Source organism: Dendrobium catenatum, unplaced genomic scaffold (genome assembly GCF_001605985.2).
Source record: "Dendrobium catenatum unplaced genomic scaffold, ASM160598v2 fragScaff_scaffold_542, whole genome shotgun sequence".
Lineage (NCBI taxonomy): Eukaryota > Viridiplantae > Streptophyta > Magnoliopsida > Asparagales > Orchidaceae > Dendrobium > Dendrobium catenatum.
In genome coordinates this window covers 3,455,482-3,473,289 of record NW_021319004.1, presented here as the reverse complement: position 1 = coordinate 3,473,289, position 17,808 = coordinate 3,455,482, and the positions used below count along the sequence as shown (strand labels likewise).

General features: G+C 36.3%; 1 protein-coding gene across 4 annotated transcripts; it reads right to left on the bottom strand.

Moving 5' to 3' along the window:
- Nucleotides 1–4,644: 4,644 nt before the first annotated feature.
- Nucleotides 4,645–16,307, bottom strand: LOC110108328 (LRR receptor-like serine/threonine-protein kinase FLS2). 4 transcript variants are annotated; one of them, XM_028694725.1, is made up of 5 exons: nucleotides 16,289–16,307; nucleotides 15,958–16,049; nucleotides 12,659–15,807; nucleotides 12,179–12,534; nucleotides 4,645–5,169 (listed from the first exon to the last, which is right to left on the bottom strand). In XM_028694725.1, exons 2-4 carry the CDS (start codon nucleotides 16,008–16,010, stop codon nucleotides 12,203–12,205), a joined length of 3,534 nt encoding a protein of 1,177 aa, XP_028550558.1. In that variant the 5' UTR covers nucleotides 16,011–16,049; nucleotides 16,289–16,307; the 3' UTR covers nucleotides 4,645–5,169; nucleotides 12,179–12,202. The 4 variants fall into 4 exon arrangements, with proteins under 4 accessions (XP_028550558.1, XP_028550561.1, XP_028550562.1 ...); XM_028694728.1 differs by having other exon boundaries at nucleotides 15,964–16,049; nucleotides 16,289–16,304; XM_028694727.1 differs by lacking the exon at nucleotides 4,645–5,169 and having other exon boundaries at nucleotides 12,121–12,534.
- Nucleotides 16,308–17,808: the final 1,501 nt, after the last annotated feature.

Here is a 17,808-nt window from a genome sequence, read left to right as displayed (position 1 = left end):
AGTACAAATACAATGTGATCTCTCAACCAAGTTAATTTTGGGACATTCTAGCGCCTGAACCTGTTCTTCCCAGTAAATTTTTGAGGAGGAATCTCATCCTCAACATCATCTTCTACCTCATGATCTACAACTGTATCAAGTACATGGGTAGAAATGATCTACCTCTATGGAGCCAATGGAGTTACATCAAACTCCAACTTTTGCAATGTATCTACAGTCCCAATAGAACTCTCCACATGCTTCGAGTCATGGGGTTTCAACATGCTCTCCTCATCAAAAGTAATATCCATCCTAATGATAATATTCTTCTCTACCAGATCATAGAGTTTAAAGCCCTTGACTCCACACCTGAAGCCAATAAAGATCACCTTATTTGCCCTTACTTCTAGTTTATCGTTCGGAACATGATAATAAGTTGAACACCCAAACACTCTTAAGTGCTCATAATCTCTAGTAGGATGTCCAAACCACATCTCCTTTGGGGTTTTATTTTTAATAGCTATAGAAGGCAGATGATTCACTAAGTAATAGACATTGTCTATTACTTCAGCCCAATAGACTGTATCCAACCATGCCAATACTAGACAACATAAACCAAACTTTCTCCACCAAAGTTCGGTATATCTTCTCTACCACTTCGTTCTGCTGTAGTGTCTCTCTAACAGTGAAGTGATGCTATATCCCATATCTCTAGCATTCCTATAAGAATGCATTTGAAGTATTTTGCTTTTATTGTCTGGTCTGATACACCGAATCCTTTTGCCAATTTGAGTCTCAATCCATTTCTTCCAAATTTTAAAGATCTATAGTACTTCGCTGTTGTGCCTCAAATATATATGGAGTAATCATTAATAAAAGAGACAAAGTATTTCCGCCCATCGAATGATACTATCTTAGTTGGGACCTAAACATTTGTGTGAACATACTCCAAGATTCCATTTATATTGTGGATGGCATTACAAAAGGATACACGTGTCTTCTTGCCAAACACATAATATTCATAAAAAATGAGCTTGTAGGTGTTTGCTCCTTTAATCAATCCTTGCTTCACCAAAGTCATAAGAAAAGCCTCTCCGGCATGAGCTAGTCGTATATGCCATAATTCAGTGGCATCAGAAGAATCATCAGCAATATCAGCCGATTCAATCACGGTTCTTCACTAAATATAGTAAAGGTTGTGGCGATGAACTCCTTTCAAAAAAAACCAAGCTCTATAATATATCTTCATAACTCCTACCTCAATGACTACCATGAAGCCCTTGATCTCTAAAACCCCAACAAACAACAAATTCTTCATAATATCAAGAACATGTTTCACATAAATCAACATTCTCACAGTACCATAATGCATTTTGATGAAGATACTCCCTACAACAACTCTATGAGAAACCTAATCATTTCCCATGGTTATAACACCACTGTCAAGCTCCTTATAGGTATAGAACCACTCTCTTGTGGGATAAACATGATATGTAGCACCAATATTCAAAATCCATCTTGAATCATCTAAATACAAACTCTGAAAAACTACATATAATGATACATCTGAATCTTCATTTTGTTCTTTCATGCTAAAGTTAGCCTTAGTGGAAACTCCATTTCCCTTCTCCTTCAGCTTCAGGCAATCTTTCTTCTAATGTATAGTCTCCAAATATAAAGCACATTGATTCTTCCCAAGACTATGCCCACTAGACTTTCCCCGCTTTCTGCTACCACCCCTTTTATTCTTCTATTTCTCATATCTTTCTTGTTGGAGTGTGAGAGCATCAGCTAAATTTATCTTTGCAAACTCCTTGTCCTAACATCGAAACTCTTGATTCAGTAATACATTAGTCACATCATCATAATTCAATAGCTCCATCCTATGAATGAGCATCATCGTGAAATTTCCATACTCACCCGAGATTGAATTCAATAGAAGGAGCGCATTGTCTTCATAACAAATTCAAAAGATCTGTCAAAAGCTTTATGAAGCCATTCAAATGCTCATCAATTATAATCTCATGTCTCATCTGAAACCTATAAAGCCACTGTTTCATATGGGGATGATTCTCTACACTCTTCATTAGATACTTGTGTTCCAAAATCTTCCACAGCTTCACAGCAGAATTAAACCTCCATCACCCCATACTTGATCTCCTTAAATAGGCAATTTTTTATCAAGCCACAATAACTCTGGTTCATCTTGAGCCAATCTCTCTCTAAAATCTCCTTAGGACGTTCATCGCTCTCCAAAACTTTCTCCAAATTCAAAGAACATAGGGCATCCATCACCCCATATCGGCACATGCCAAAGTTCCCGTTGCCTTCAAATTTCGTCACATCAATTTTGACGGGATGTGTAATCACCTGATGAATCAACGCCTTCTTCACCGACAAAGTGGATGTATCCATGGTTCCACTGGATTTCATTTCCACCAAATCGTAACTTCCTTATGACATTGGAATTGCACAAATCCGGCTAAGCAATAATCCAAAAAAATCAACAACCTTTAGTTGCTTGATATGACTAGATCACGTCTTAGAGATTTACTCTCGTTTTTCAATAAATTGCCAAAAATTCCACTGAAATCCAACTCCGATACCACTTGTTGTGCAAACAATCACACAGTGGAAACAATAAATCACACAACACAAATACAATAAACATGACAATTTACATGGTTCGATAAAGATGCCTAAGTCCATGGGGAGAGAATGATGATTTCACTAAATTTGAGAAACAAACAGGAATTACAATGTGCTCTCTCTTTGTCTCATGTACTCAAAAGCAACTTCCAGGACTCTATTTATAGATTTGAGCCAAAGTAAATTAGAAAAAAGCTTAATAATTTAATCCTAATTAAATTCCTAATTTATATAATAATTAGACCCTCTAATTAATGCATCAATCAAATCAACTTAATTAAATAAATAATATATTCCCTAATCTATTACAATAATGAGCATTTAAAGCTTTATAAATAAATATTTATTTTGATTTGAAAATAAATCCAAATCAACATTATTAACATCTAATTTGGAAACATATCATTTTCTATAGATATTGATGCTCATAAACATTCAAATATTTATAAATTTGATGGCCTAGTCAAATGTTTCAATATAGTCATTTGATGGGTGTTGAAAACTTTTCATGATAAGATATGCATGCTTTGTACTGATTAATGTGATTTTCATTAAGATGTTTGATTCAAAACACCTAGTGGCATCCAATAATGATGAGATTAGAGTGGAATAATACCCTAAATGCTATTTTGAAGGAAGACATTTATCTTAGTGTAAATGACATATCTCTAGTTAGGGTTTTAAGGGCTCATTGAGTCATGGTGGTTGTATGAGTAGGCTATGAGAGATATCTTATAATAAGATAGGAGAGTTTTGTGAGAGGTTTATGTTATATGTGGAATTTGATTGTGTTGATCAATCATGTTGTTATGTTGTCTCAGACCTCAAGTTTGTTGTGCTTGCTGGGGGGTGCGGGGGTTTACCCCTTGCTTTGGTTGGGGTGCTTTGCACATGATTTTTTTTTTCGTACAACACCCTGGCGCTGTGTTCCCGAGCACCCCATCGTTGAACAACAAAGAGTAGAGCACCACAACGGTCTAGATGCAACGCCACAATAGATCAAGACAAAGGTTCAAGCACCGCAACACTCCAAATTGGCGTCGTAGCATTGCGAGATGGACTGGATGGTTTTATTTCTCGTTTTTTCTGAAGGGTTTCGTCCATTGGAGTTCTTTACTTGGCTTGCTCTTGAATTTTGAATAATTAGACATAGAGAAAGGTGCATGTGAGAAGAGAAACAAGAGAGTGAGAGAGAAGAGATATGTGTACTTATTTCTCCCAATTTCATAGTGGATTTATTGCTGTGGTATAGCTCCATGATTTTTTTTCCTTATTTTTGGTTTTTTTCATATTAAATCTTGGTGTCTTTTACTTTCTTGTTTGTTTCGTCATTGTGGTGTTTGCTCCTCATCCCCAACAGCTTAACAATGTTAATTTTGGATCTTCTAATCATGTGATAAGATTTAGATGACTCATCATAATTTTGTTCGATAGAATTTGAGTGTCTAGAAAAATTCAATGAAAATTTTATTGATTGAATTTTCATCATAAGTTATCAAAAATAATCTCTTTTCCATAGAGAATACATGTTCACAATTGATTTGCTTTTATTCTAATGAGTTCATCCCTTCCATCAATTTTTTTACTATTTTATAAAATAACTGTAGAGAAAGTAATTTTTTGAAACCGTTATAAAAAGCAACGCCTTTTGTACAATTTATTTGGAAAAAAAAAAAAGCAATGGTTAAAAAAAATTATGGCTGCGATCTAAAAAGTAAAGCCTTAGGTTTCATTTGGGATAGCTTCCTTATCACTTTTTAAAATAATTTTTTAGTACAAAATTTCTATTTCAAAAAAAAAAATCTACTAAAAAAATGTTTTAAAAAGTAATAAAAAAAGCTGTCCTAAACAAAACCTTAATTAATCACAATGGCGATGAGGAGGATCTACTCGTTACAGTGAAACAGTTTTGATACCACAGTAGCCTTTGGTAAAGTTGAAATTGTATTGCTTGTACGCGTTTGTAAGACATTTATAGACAAGATTGCAAGCCCAAGAGTGGCTAGTAACAGAAATGGAAACGTCAGAAGTTGGCAACAGAAAATGAAATCCTATATGCTCATGATTACAAGATAGTATTTATCATAACAGCTTGTATTCAGAATCATTTACTTTGACTGAGAAGATATTTCCTTAATGAGAGATAAATCAAAGAAAATCAATGCCGAGTCTAATCTATCGAAGGCCGAACACATTCATCTCAAAAACATAAGTCCAAACGTGAAGTCCAATTATTTATATTTCTTTATCAACATAAATTGAAAGCTTCAAGGGGCACATACCCACCCTGAAAATAGAAATATATTCAGTAGAGAGGGCTTTTTTGGAATTTTGCCCCCACTCTAAGAACTTTTTTACCCTCAATTTATTAATCGTGACCATCCCGCCTCCCATCGTTCGCAGAATCACAGTCGAAGGCTCGAAGCCCTCTCGTTCCATCGTTCGCAACTCGCAAGATCAGATCGCCTTCGCAATCGCCAGCCTTCGCATTTGCAAATCGCAAGAGTTTGCCCACCCTAAAAAAATGGTCTGGATCCACCCCTAAAAAGACATAAAAAATATTCATGATCTTAGATAATTTGATATTGCATGAAGATTACCAACCACTTAGTGCCCTTTCAATTAAAGACAACTACGAATTGAAAAAACATATTTGACAAGTATAAAAATTGCAGCTTCAATTTTCTGGAGAAAAACATCACAGTTCAGAGTCCAAACCTATGCTCATTCAGCTTTTAACAGAGCATGCTACCTGGTTAATGGAAAAATTATTACGCGCGGTGTCCGAACGCGTTCGGAGGCCAATCCGAATGTATCATGTCACACAATATACAGTGCATTGGATGACGTGGCGTGTCAGAATTGACCTCCGGACACATTCGGACACTGCACAGAATAATCTTTCTGGTTAATGATGTACAGTGACCAGCCAATCAAGATAAAAAAAAACGAGATATTCAGTGAACTTTCCAACCTCAAATTATTAACTTAGATTCCCAGTCTTATCATTTCCTACAGAGAAAAGAAAGGGCCCCAAAAGATATATTAGTATATGCATTTATGCTTGATACTGTACAAAGCTTTCTGGTTAGTATTTGATGTCCGGTGGGTCATGACAGCTAGGGATGTCTCAATGGCAGTGCCTGCTAGCCAAGAGCATCCCTGCTAAGATTGTTTACGGGTCCCAAGAGAATCCAGCCACATATAACTTGGTAACAAAATCAACTCACTAAGAGCCAGCCACACATTTGCAGGGTTGATGACAGCTCCCTTCCCTTTGTTTCCTTCCTTGATGTGGAAGCTTGAAACAGCCCGAGAGCTTCTGTAGGCCCCTTGTCTCAGACTGGTACAGTTCATTTACTATGAACACCTCATAAGTCTACACCTATATTGTAGCTCTCCTAGTGCCCATTAATGGGGGCAATGGACCTTTCTTTGTTATTTACAGAGGTGGGTAAGCCGCAAGGCTTTGATAGTTTATCCCATTGAGTTAGGTGATGAAGTAGAATAAGAGATATAATTACATAAAATGATGCAGGGAATAAAGCCAATTAAAATAGGGAAGGCAGATCGGACAAATGAGCAGATGATGAAGCTATCCTTAGTTTAAAGAGTGAATGCCAAAGCCATATGTAATAGGACAAGCAATGTGATCATTTAGACATTGAATCTGCACAGGACAATCTTTTTTTTTGGGACATTTAGGCCATTTAAGGCAAACTCACACACACAACGCATACACATGGACTCGAACCTTGGACCCCTTAGTTGGAAGCCTAAGCTCTCAACCAATAGGCCAAGGGGAGTTGTGTCACAGGACAATCTTTCAGTTTTATCTAATAATTTGGCTCTCCAAAAGACTCTTGGTTTTGCCAAGAGAGAATTGAATGAGGGAAATTTTGAAATAAACTTTGAGAAATTTTGTGCAAGTGATTCTAAGCATTCTAATAGCCTCAAAATGTTTTATTTATAGTCCTACAGGTAGTATCAAAATACTTCCCTATGACTCGAAAAGAATTCATAAGAAGAAATTTAACAAAAAATAATTTTCATGCAAAGAGAATTTTAGCCCATGCATAGCAGATTACGAGTTTACAAAGACTGCTTGAGTAGTTTATGGTGACCCACAAACTTAACAAAGGCCTATAGAATTTTATTGTTGGCCCACAAATGCTCGAGAGAGATATACATGGTTGGTCATCCCAAGACACGGTAAGCATGATTATAGTAACCCATTAATCTATTTGTGGCGACCCTTTAAATAAATTAGTTGTATAATTTGATTTGAAGGGATTTATATTCTTCTAACTCATTTTATTAACCTAACAACTATGGGCAGGATAAAAAATAGAGTGATAACTTAATTCAAATAATATTTTAACAATTATGATACAAAATATTTTATTTAATTTATGCTATCATTTCATCAAACGGAGGCCTTCCGATGACCCGGTTAGGAAAGTTGAGGTATTAAATTTGACTTATGTTAACAAAGGTAGAGGTAGACCTAAAAGACTTGGTTAGAAAATATTAGAAATGATCTTTCTTTATTAGATTTAAATGAGAATTTGACTTTTAACGGGACACAATGGCGAAAAAAGATTTATATAGCTGACCCCTCGTAGTGGAGAAAAAGGCTTGATGTTATTGTTGTTCATAAACGATGGACTTTTAGATATTACAAGAGATAACACCAACAATGTAAAAGACTCAAATATTAATAGATTTAGTCATTTCTCAATGTTCTCTTGGTCACTAGATAATATCTCTAAGTTACATCAATTCATTTTTCACAACCCTTACATCTAACCAATCCTATAACCACTTAATTAAAATATTAATACATACAATCATATATATAATACATCAAATAGGCTCATCTCAATGACTCATGGGTTTACTAAAATAAGCTTCTTATGTTTTATGATAACCGAATTTAAATGAGAAAGAAAAATGCATTAAAGGCCGAATCCAACAAGCTCATTATATATGTAGAAGTTGGAAAAGGTAAGTTTAGTTTATAACTGCAAAATAGTAATAAATACTATAATGAATGGAAGTATTAGTCATGTTGCCCAGCTACACTATACGCATACATATGACATAATCTTGACAGATATGCCCATTTCAGATGTTAATGCAGATCTAACAAAGCAGAACTTAAGCATTAAGGGTATATTTCCATGATCTTGATCATAATTGAGGCTTAGTAAGTGAAGTCCATGTGCTTCCAGTCTCATTCAATGGTGATTGAGATCCTATCCTATAACTTTCCATTCATTAAGTTGGATGACTGTGTGCTTGTGCAGCAGCAATCAATCTATAGTGTACTTGGACCACTACTGATCCTGAACCACTAGCAAAATCATAGTTCTTAGTCTTATCTAAAAATCCTTCTCATAGTTACCTAATTGGTAAATAAAAAATAAGTTTAACATGGTCGTTGAAGCATGCGCAAACGCCCCTTCTGTTTTAATGTGTTGCAATAACAATGCCTTCGGTATGTCCTTTATGCTTATGGTACTTACAAGTCAATCAAAAGTCAAAATTAATCATGCCATTATTCTAATTCACAGAGGTGAAAACAAAAATAAGTGAATATTAATCTTGAAATATTTTATAAGTTGGACTAACAAGCATACTTTTCAAGATAAAGAACTATTCCACTGAATATCTAAAATTCATAATTTCTACTGCATATCTAAAATTTGAAATTTCTACGGCATCTCAAACTTAAAAGAAAATTCTATAAGATGGTGGTGAAACCTAAAATGTTTTCTGGTGCAAAATATTGGCCATTAAAAGAGAAGCATAATATTAAATTAAGTGTTGCAGAGATGAGGATGCTTAGGTAGATGAGTGGATTTACTCGTAGCGATGGGATATGAAACGAGCATATACATGAAAATGTTGGAGTAGCTCTAGTAAAAGATAAGATTTAGAGAGAGTCGTCTTAGATGGTTTGGTCACATAAAACTGCGGCCTTCTAATGACCTAGTTAGGAGAGTAGATGTATTAGATTGTTAACCCCTACACATCAAATCACGCTCAAAAAGGGGCAAACCAGCGTGCTTCAACACGAAGCATCACTTGAATGGTCAAACGACCTTCAATTGCCAAACAGACTGCGTCGTTGCAATCAAGACGTCGATTTCACCTAAGAGGGGACCCCTCACAGTCAAATTGGACGAGATCAATCCAAAGGAACAACTGAAACCCGAAATCGACGCTTGACGTCGCCCAAACGACGTCCGACCGCAGAATGTATTTCGCCGTTGCGTTTGGAAAGTCGTCAATATCCAAAAGTGGCTATCAATTTGATCAATTAAAGTCGCGCGATGAGATCAACGAGGATCCCGATGCAACGACGTGCGAATCGAGGAAATTGTCACGCGACATTGCCCAAATGATGTCCAATAACAAAACAAACTTCATCATTGCGATAGTTTGGTTGCATCATGTATGCTTTTTATTCAACCAATCGAATGAACATTTCAGAAAGTAGAATGAAGTGGCATGGTGAACACCAATTGGATGCATTACCTCCAAGTATCAATTGAACTTTGGAGCACCTGACGTGCGTATATGATACAAGTAAATTCATCTGAAGGTAACAACAAAGGAGAGTTGGTGACTTACTTGCGATGGTACAAATCATGGGCATCACTTTATTTTGTGACCCCAACTCAACCTCTTGAAATATACTATCTCAGATCTCCTAGCCAGTGGGGCTAATATAATATCTCAGATCTCCTAGCCAGTGGCTAGTGGTACGATATTTAAATTAATAGTTTTATTTTGACATCTCTAGTTCTTTAAGTCCTCTTTTAATAATTTGTGCACTATCATCAAGAAGGTGAATTACTTTATACATAGACATGGCATCACCAAACCATTTACAGGTGGGCATGGGGAGAATGACAGCTCAATTTAGCTAGCTCTTGATGATATCTTGGAGCTATCAAGCAGAGTGGAGCAATCAACTCATAATATCTAGAATGGGATAGCCTAGAATTATAATTCAAGGTTTAAAATTGCACAATTGGTTACTAAGAGATTTATTATCTGTAAGGCAAGGCATATGCCTCAAAGCATTTTGAGGCGTAAATCTTAAAATTTAAAAATTATGTAAAGTGAAAATAAAGATTAAAATTGATTTTTTAACAACCAAATAATATATTAAAATATGACATTAACTTTCTATTGAACTATGAAATAACAAATTAACGTATATATGAAACAAAAATCGCACAATATATAAAGTGACAAGTGACAAATTGTATAAAATAGAATTGAAATCCAAACATTACAAGAGTAAACACACAAAATATAGGAATTGCATAAAAATACTTGAGTACAAACAAATATATATATATATGGAAAAAAAATTTCAAACAAAATTTGAAGGGTTTTAGAATACGTAGAAAGGAAATAAATTTTTAATGGAGGAGGTGGCGGTGGTCTGCGACTCCTAGGTGATCCCCGACAATGGTTACGACAGAGGCAAGGGATGGTAGGGGGTTGGAGGTAGGGGTGTAAACGAGTCGAGTCGAGCTCGAGTCAATGGGTGTTCGAGCTCAACTCGCGAGTCCAATACCGAGCTCGAACTCAAGTCGAGCTCAACTCGTGATAGTGTAAGGAGCTCATTGAGGCGCTCAATTTCCCGATTTCCCAGTTTCCCGCCCAGATTTTCCGGTTTCCTGCCCGATTTTCATTCCTGTTTTTGTTTTTCCACCCTATTTCCCGCTCGGTTTGGAAGCCTGTTGCTTTGGAAAATACTAAAAGCCTGTATATCTCCTCTAATGTAATTAATGTTGCCGCTTTGTTAGATTATTTAAATTTTATATAATTTTTTTTTGAAATATTCACTGTTTTGTAAGGATTAAAGTTGCAAACGTATTTATATCTTTATTGAAGTTGTAGCATTTTTATTTTGGAATAGATGTTAAATTATATATAATTTTTTTGAAACTTTCACTGTTTTAGTAATGATTAAATTTTATGTAATTTTTATTTGAAATATTAATAATAAATTTGACTATTTTAAATATTAATTATTAAAAAATATTAAAATACCAATTTGAGCAGGCTCACAAGCACATGAGCTGAGCCTCATCGAGCTCGAACTCGAGCTCGTTTAGTGAATTCGAGCTCGAGCTCGACTCGTGAGCTCGATAAACTTGGCTTGCGAGCCTATAAACGAGTTGAGCTCGAGCCTGCTCGCGAGCCGGCTCGGCTCACTTACGCCCTTAGCTGGAGGTCAAGGCAATCGAGAGAAAGCTACTGTGGCTCAAGGGGTGTGAAGAAACAAATTAAAAGTACGTCACATGAAAATATTTGATTGAGATTAAATTGATTGATCTTTTGCCCTTCTAAAGCTCTAATTTGAGAGAGTGCCAAAAAGGCTGGTTGTTCAATATAAAAACCTAGTCTTTCAATCGATTTGAGTCTGACACAGCCAAAATTTGATACTAGATTTATAAAATTTGTGTTTGATCAGGTCAATTTAAAATGGAAGAGCAAAAGTTGACCAAGAAAATTACAGCAAAAAGATGAAAAAGTTTCTACATGTATCCTGTTTAGCATGCATTGAAGGATCCTCTTAACTTTTCAATGGGTTCTATTTGCAAATGGCTGTAATGAGTTACTCATGTATAATAAGCTACTCTTGTAGTTAGTGAGTAAATCTTGTTTAGCATGAAGTCATGTATCATATAATCTTAAGCATGCTACAAACCAGATGAAAACATAGGCTTGATTTGTGCTTTTATTTGAGTTTTATTAAGTACGATGTGTTATCACTGTCAGCTTATGAATTTGCGTTGTTTATATTGCTTTCAAGAAGAATTGGATGTGTTTCTATATCATGTTGAAGTTGTTTTAAGGGCATACGATGAAATGAACATTGCCTTCCCATTGAATTATTTTAGTGCTTGCTCTTAATTAATATACATCACATCTGCTTCTCTCTAAAACAAATCATAATAGCCCAAGCTTCTCTGGTTCATGGCACTCGAATCAAGTCACAATAAGTGTGCGGTTGTGATGCATCCAACCTAAGATGATATAGTCAAGATGAAACGGTCTATCTGGTCCGCCAATAATGAAAACCACTAAGAATTACAGCACAAAGCAGATTGTAAATATTGTCACACCGTATTTCTTTGAAATTATTACTTTCATATAAAACGAAGAATATGCATACCTTAATCAAGTAGCAATTACAAATAAATCAGAATCTATTTAGGAACAATATGGCATGCACAAATCATTTTACCAAATCTGTCTAGTGATAATAAGACACACAAATAAGATTGCCTAACATAATAGGATGCAACAACTGATATGGAAGTTCAAATATTATTTTTTTAACGTTATAGATGCTCTAACACTAACTCCAACGTCACGCTACCTCAAGACTTTGTACAATAATACCTTTCTTTTAATACTATAAAATGATGTTTCTGATTGATGAAGTTGGCCGCAATAGGATGAAACTGAAGAAATAAGAATAGATAAAACATCAACTTTAAAATTGGAGAGAGTATACCAGCAACCAATTTGTCCTCTACACTTATACATCAGTAAGCTTTAGCAGAGATGACAGCACTTCTTTCATAGTTGGACGATCCTCGGCAGTGAATTTTGTGCACGACAAGGCTAGTTGCAGAACACCAACAGCCTTCTCTTCCTCCACTTTGCCTGAAAGATATATTTCAGGGTCTATTATGCTAAGAGCAGTACAAAATCCATCATCAAGGGCTTTTTCTACAAGCTGATTCAAGGTCAGCGGCACACCATCCTCTGTAATCCTTGTTGGCCTTTTCCTGGTGAAGAACTCCATCATAACTATTCCAAAGCTAAATACATCCACCTCTGTGGTCACCCTTGGCATGTACGCAAACTCTTCAATAGCAAAAGATAATCAATCAGAAATATATAAAAATGAATTTTTGCACTTTGTGTATCTTTACATATTTATGAAGTTATGCATTCAGAACTACTCATAGAAAGGGGATAAAAAAACTACCTGGTGCCATATATCCAATGGTTCCTTGAAATGCTGATGAAGTGGAACTGCTGCTTTGTTCGGGTAAATGAACACCAAGCATGCGAGAAGTCCCGAAGTCACTAACATGTGCTTCCCAGTCTTTATCTAGAAGAATGTTTGAAGGCTTGAGATCACAGTGAACAATGGGGAAGTCATATCCAGAGTGCAAGTATTCTAATCCACTGGCAATCGAAGTACAAACTCTTAACCTTTCATAAAGATTCCATCTACTTCGACATACATCCGGATCATGAATAATGGTTTCCAAATTGCCATTCTCCATGAACTCCAAAGCCAGAGCTTTAAGCCTCCCAGATTCCCAAGCATAACCCAAAACCCTGACTAGATTCCTGTGCTTTAGATGAGTCAAAGTCCTCAATTCAGTAAGAAAACACTTATCAGACTCGACGGGGAACTGCATAAGGTTCAGCTTCTTTACAGCTATAATCTGACCAGTGCCTTCAAGCCTGCCCTTGTAGACAATGCTCAAATTGCTGCTACCAATCACATTTTCACTGCTAAATAACCCAGTAGCTGATTCTAACTCACTTCGAGTGAACTTCTTCAATATAGGAATAAATGAAGCTTCCGATTTAAGATACAAGTCAGATTGTGGGCTTGGATTCTGCTTTTGCCGTCGTTTAAGGACCAGGATAGCCAGCACTACCAAAAAGAGCAGACAGAAAGATGACAATGCGACAACAATGATAAGTCCTTTCTTTGAGAACCTGCGGCTTCTACTCTTGCAGGAAGAGAAATGATTTGAACCACAAAGTGCAGGATTACCTAGCAAGCTGGACACATTTATGCTTTGAAATATCCCTATGTCTGGAATAGGACCTTCAAACCGATTGAATGAAAGGTTAAGATGTTTTAATTTTGTAAGGTTTCCCAAACTCTCAGGTATTCCACCACTTAACCCGTTATGAGAAACATCAAGAGAGGTAAGCTGTTTCAGGGCAGCTATGCTGGGTGGGAGTTCACCACTCAAATTATTGTATGATATATTCAAAGTTGTAAGAAGCTGTAAATATGGGAATAAAGTCACAGGTAATTGTCCAGATAGCATATTTACAGAAAGATCTAGGTATTGTAGATTCTTACAACCTTGGAGTGCTGAAGGAATGCTCCCGTAGAGATTGTTGTTTGAAATATCTATGGATTGAACCATCTCTAATGCACTGAACTCATTTGGTATAGAACCAACAAACATATTGTGTGACAGATTGAGATACATCTGCAAGTTCTTCAAGCCAGCAACCAATGATCCAGAAATAGGACCAGTTAAGAGATTGTGGGACAGGTCCAATGACAGTAGCTGATTTAGATTGGTCATGGATCTTGGTATGGAACCGTTGAGCTTGTTTCCACAGAGATTCAAGTATTGAAGTGACTGGAGATTGGAAATAGAATCTGGAATTCTACCAGAAAATTGATTAAACTGAATCCTCAGGCCATTCAGATTCTTAAGCTCAAAGATTTGCTCAGGAATTGCTCCTTCAAAAGAGTTTGCCTCAAGAGAGAGCCCCTGGAGAGCTGATAATTTTGAAATCTCTGAAGGGATTTGACCTGATAAGTTGTTACCACCTAGTTGCAAATCCAACAACATGCTAAGTTTTCCTAACTCAGGAGGGATGAAACCTGAAAAAGAATTGTAGCCTAAAACCAACTTTCTTAGATTGTTTAGCTTGCCAATAGCAGGGCTCAGAAATCCTGTGAGATTGTTTTCTGAAAGATCCAAAACGGAAAGCTTGGTACAATTGAACAAATCTTCTGGAATAGATCCTGACAATGAACTCCTTCCTAGTGAAAAGAACGTGAGGTTCTCCAACATACCCAAACCTGAAGGTATAACACCAGTAAATCTATTGTAAGTCAGACTTGCATTCACAAGATGGGTGCAGTTGCTGATGCTTGGTGGAATGGGTCCTGTAAATTGATTGGTATGAATGATTAATTTCTCCAGGTTATACAATGATCCGATGTCCAAAGGAAGTGGCCCAGATAAAGAGTTGAAACTGAGAGCCAAATAGAAGAGGTTGGTCAAATTCACAAATGTTTCAGGAATCTCTCCTGTCAATTGATTTTCATGAAGAGTTAGAACTTTAAGTGAACTCAAAGAACCAAGTTCTTCAGGTATTGATCCGGTTAACAAATTTTGAGAAAGTCCGAGAAATACTAAAGATTTGCAAAGAGATAGAGATGCGGGAATTGTGGAAGACAACCAATTGTCATACAACCGCAAAGCTTCTAATTTGACGAGATTTCCAAGTTCATCAGGAATGACACCAGTAAGCTTATTGCTATAGATGTTCAAGAGTGTGAGGTTTGTGCACCGGCCTAGCCCAGCTGGAATTGGCCCCTCAAGTTGGTTCATGAAGAGTTGGAGTATGGATAAATGCGAGAAGTTTCCAATCTCAGGAGGTATAATTCCTGATAAATGATTGTCACTGAGGTCTAGAATTTCCAAACCTTGCAGCCTAACAAATGAAGGAGGGAAGGAACCTACTAAGCCATTGGTGCTAGCCTTGAAGAATTTGAGATTAATCAAATCTCCGATGCAAGAAGGGAGAGAACCAGTGAGATTATTAGTGTCAAAACCCAATCCTTGTAACGACGTGCAGTTGCAGAGACTCTCTGGGATGCTTCCTTCTAAGACATTAGAACCCAGATCCAAGGCCTGAAGATTCTTACAGTTTCCAAGCTGAGCAGGGATTATACCCGAGAGTTGATTATCATAGAAGTCCAACTCGGTAAGTTCTAAGCATTGCCCAAGCTGAGGAGGAATTGATCCAGATAGTTTGTTTGAGCTGATCTCAATGACCTGAAGGGTGGAGATATTGCCAAGAAATGGAGATAAGATACCTTCCAGTTGCATCTGAATTAGAGTGATAGAAACTACAGCAGTTGAGGTAGGATCACAAGAGATTCCAGTCCAATTGCAATGGTGAATAGAGCTTGTCCAATTCGACAAAGCACCAAGAGGATCATCGCTTATTGAAGCTTTAAAAGCCAGTAAGGCCTCGAGTTGAGGGTCGGAGATGGATGAATCGGCAATGAGTAAAGAAGAAAGGAAGAGAATGAGAAGACATTTAAGGGATTTTCCCTGCCATTGAGCTGCCATGAATCTGAAGCAACAATGGACAGGCTTGGCTAATGAGATTGGTTACATCGAAAGATGATTTAAACTGATTTTAAAGAGAAAACGTATGATAGAATGCCGTCAAAATGTTTCAAACAAAAGAATTTTAGAAATCAATGAAGTCAATAAGCCTTACGTCAACCTTATGCAGAAAGCACTCATCAGTCGGAAGAGACAAGATGCCGTCATCCACTTGTTCGGTAAGTTCCATTTCAACTGTGTTGCCGACTTCAAATTTGAATGCGCAAAATCAGGAAACTAACCAGAAGGACTTAGATTAAAAAGATTAAAAACCATAAAACAAAAACTTTTTGTCTGTTCTTCGAAAGCCAAGAATGAGGTCAAAATTTAGGAGTGATTATCAGTGGAAAAATTGTGATGTTAGAAGACTTTAGTATCAGAATTTTAACAAATTTAAAATATCTTTATTACATTAAATTAGCTGCCACCACCTAATCCGTTCATACCTCAGCATCGCAAGAAAGGGACGGGTACGATTGAATCAACTGTTTTTGGGGGAAGAAATCGCCGGCTTTTCTTTCCACACGGTAATGCCAAACGATAAAGAGAAAGGCCAAAAAGTGAGCTTTGACCTTGGGCTGAGCCCGTCAGCGCGTCCACCGGAGAAATAATTCTGTAGGAGCCCGGAGGTGGTGTCTTCACTTCAATGAGATTTTGAATTTTACACGCATTCATATTGTCAGGTTGACCGACCTGATCCAGAAATTATCTGTTTAAATATTAGGGTTTAGGATTAGTGCACTTTTTAAAATGAACTATCGCAAAATTTTCGTACTTTTAGATTTTATCTCAATAAATTTTTCATAACGAGAAATGAGGAAAAGTCGATAAAGATGAAGAATGATTTCGAGAAAAAAACCGATGAAGAAAAGAGAAATTATAATTTTTTTCTATATACTTACGGAATATATAATTTTGAAAAAACGGACACTTGATGGATCTTCCTGTAGTCATTAGTTCATTTTATTTAGAAAATATTTGTAAAATTAGTTTACAAAACTTATACTTGACGAACCCAAAATCCTCACATGCGCCGACAGATATCAATTGCTTAAGGAGCAAGTTTAATATCTAATATGCATAAGGATCGTAGAACATAAAAAATTTAAAAAGGAGCGAAATCGGACCTCAAATCAAAGTTTGCATGATCCTGAATTTAATTTTGAAAATTTATAATTCATATCTGCATCGAAATTCACGTTTGATCGAAGACTCGACGTCTTTCTTAAGTAATTGATTGTAATCTGTTCACCCCTGGAGGTGATTCAGTCCTTTGTAACCAACTCAAAACCTAGTAGAACCATTTTCAACTGGGCTAGGCCTCGTGGTTTTTTCCCTTTCAAGGATTTTCCACGTAAAAAATTATTTGTGTTCTCTGTGTGTGCTAGTTATACATACAACGCTAAGACGTAGGATCAAATATCTATCGCCGCGTAATTTCTAGCCCGCAACAATAGTATAACTTTATTACCATAATAAATATAAATTTAGAATAAAAGGTTCAATAATTTTGTGAAAATTGACATTAATTATATGTCACATAAATACATAATAGCTATAATTGGTCATATAAATATACCCTTAAATTCATTTTAGATTAAAGTAACAATGTTATATTGAAATAGGATTGGTAACTCTTGCTAAAAATCATGTTAAATAAGAAGCTCCTTGACCTTTCTTCCCAACACTTCTTCAGGGCGCTTCTGATCAACGTACAATAAAGTTCCTCAATAATTGTCTCTATTTTTCAAGAAATAATTATATGCATACACCAGACCGTCCGGAGGCGTATCACAGCGCGCCACATCATCCGATACACAGCTACGACACACAACAAACAGGTTACGTGGCCCGTTCTGATTCGTCTCTGGACGGCATCCATTCCCAATAATTTCACCTATTTTTTAATCATTATCTTTATTCAAGATAAGTGATGTTATACAATTGGGTATGTAGGTTTTCCTGT

Excerpts from the sequence above, each read along its gene's own strand:
- LOC110108328 (XM_028694725.1), bottom strand. The coding sequence starts at position 16,010 with ATGACGGCATCTTGTCTCTTCCGACTGATGAGTGCTTTCTGCATAAGG. Across the intron at positions 15,808-15,957 it reads GCTTTCTGCATAAGGTTGAC|ATTCATGGCAGCTCAATGGC; the intron begins GTAAGGCTTATT and ends TTGTTGCTTCAG. Across the intron at positions 12,535-12,658 it reads CATTGGATATATGGCACCAG|AGTTTGCGTACATGCCAAGG; the intron begins GTAGTTTTTTTA and ends TTGCTATTGAAG.